Here is a 1,942-nt window from a genome sequence, read left to right on the forward strand (position 1 = left end):
GAGGGCTGGGGTTTTGTAGACAGAAGTAGGTGTGTGTGTAGTGTTGCACAGTATACGTCTGTACTTTCTAGAGAGAAATAACCTGGTTCTGTCAAAAAGAAAATGGTATGTTCGGTCAAATGTGTCTCACATGATTGAGAGGATCAAGTAGGTCTGATTCATAAATGCGCACATGGCCTTCTACATTTTTTGTATGTAATAGAATTGAACTCAAAAAATGCCGAATGAACAGAGCAGTTGCTGAGTTTATTTGTCTCGCTCAAGTGTCATTCTGTAACTTTGACTAATATGCCTTCTTTGTTTTGTTGTGGTATCGTTTTTTCAATCGAGTATTGTGATACTCAACCTGGTATCGAAGTCAAAATTCTGGTATCTGGGTTAGGGATTATATAGACGGGGTATGGAGCGGTATCTGGGTTAGGGATTATATAGACGGGGTATGGAGCCGTATCTGGGTTAGGGATTATATAGATGGGGTATGGAGCTGTATCTGGGTTAGGGATTATATAGACGGGGTATGGAGCCGTATCTGGGTTAGGGATTATATAGATGGGGTATGGAGCCGTATCTGGGTTAGGGATTATATAGACGGGGTATGGAGCCGTATCTGGGTTAGGGATTATATAGACGGGGTATGGAGCCGTATCTGGGTTAGGGATTATATAGACGGGGTATGGAGCCGTATCTGGGTTAGGGATTATATAGACGGGGTATGGAGCTGTATCTGGGTTAGGGATTATATAGACCGGGTATGGAGCCGTATCTGGGTTAGGGATTATATAGATGGGGTATGGAGCCGTATCTGGGTTAGGGATTATATAGACGGGGTATGGATACTTATCTGGGTTAGGGATTATATAGACAGGGTATGGAGCCGTATCTGGGTTAGGGATTATATAGACGGGGTATGGAGCCGTATCTGGGTTAGGGATTATATAGACGTGGTATGGAGCGGTATCTGGGTTAGGGATTATATAGACGGGGTATGGAGCGGTATCTGGGTTAGGGATTATATAGACAGGGTATGGAGCCGTATCTGGGTTAGGGATTATAGAGACGGGGTATGGAGCCGTATCTGGGTGTCCATCGTCATCATCATTATATCCAGAAGCTGGATCTCTGCTGGGAACCTTGTTCCAGCAGCTCATGTTCCTCTGGGGGTACCAGCTGCCCCCCGTCAGACCACCTGTCTGACCTTCCTCTCTGATTCTGATGCTGAGGACGAAGAGGCTGCCGCTGGGACTTGAGATGAGACGGGTCCAAGTGATGAAGAGGAGGAGGAAGAGGCTGCCGCTGGGACTTGAGATGAGACGGGACCGACTGAAGAAGAGCAGGAGGAAGAGGAAGAAGCTGCCGCTGGGACTTGAGATGAGACGGGTCCGAGTGATGAAGAGGAGGAGGAGGAGGAGGAAGAGGCTGCCGCTGGGACTTGAGATGAGACGGGTTCGAGTGATGAAGACGAGGAGGAGGAGGAGGAAGAGACTGCCGCTGGGACATGAGATGAGACGGGACCGACTGAAGAAGAGGAGGAGGAGGAGGAGGAAGAGGCTGCCGCTGGGATTTGAGATGAGACAGGTCCGAGTGATGAAGACGAGGAGGAGGAGGAGGAAGAGGCTGCCGCTGGGACTTGAGATGAGACGGGACCGACTGAAGAAGAGGAGGAGGAGGAGGAAGAGGCTGCCGCTGGGACTTGAGATGAGATGGGTCCGAGTGATGAAGAGGAGGAGGAGGAAGAGGCTGCCGCTGGGACTTGAGATGAGACGGGTCCGAGTGATGAAGAGGAGGAGGAGGAAGAGGCTGCCGCTGGGACTTGAGATGAGACGGGTCCGAGTGATGAAGGTGTAGATGAAGGGGAGGTACTGAGCTAGTGAGAGAGGGCGGCTCTGCGGGTACTACTGTGTTCATCTGAAACACACAAAAACACGCAGACAGTTTAAAACAC

The 1,942-nt window shown here is 49.8% G+C and overlaps 1 protein-coding gene across 4 annotated transcripts in view; it reads right to left on the bottom strand.

Annotated features, from left to right (window-relative positions):
* Positions 1–225: 225 nt before the first annotated feature.
* The window catches only part of LOC120026813 (extensin-3-like), a 44,841-nt gene continuing 43,124 nt past the window's right edge, over positions 226–1,942 (bottom strand). For 2 of the 4 annotated variants that reach the window (XM_038971529.1, XM_038971527.1), the window contains one exon: positions 226–1,905. In XM_038971529.1, coding sequence (XP_038827457.1) covers positions 1,099–1,905 — 807 coding nt within the window. In that variant the 3' untranslated portion in view covers positions 226–1,098. The remainder of the gene's footprint in view (positions 1,906–1,942) is intronic. The other 2 variants (XR_005473238.1, XM_038971528.1) reach the window with 2 other exon arrangements.

The sequence above is a fragment of the Salvelinus namaycush genome, chromosome 32 (assembly GCF_016432855.1).
Source record: "Salvelinus namaycush isolate Seneca chromosome 32, SaNama_1.0, whole genome shotgun sequence".
In the NCBI taxonomy this organism is placed as follows: domain Eukaryota; kingdom Metazoa; phylum Chordata; class Actinopteri; order Salmoniformes; family Salmonidae; genus Salvelinus; species Salvelinus namaycush.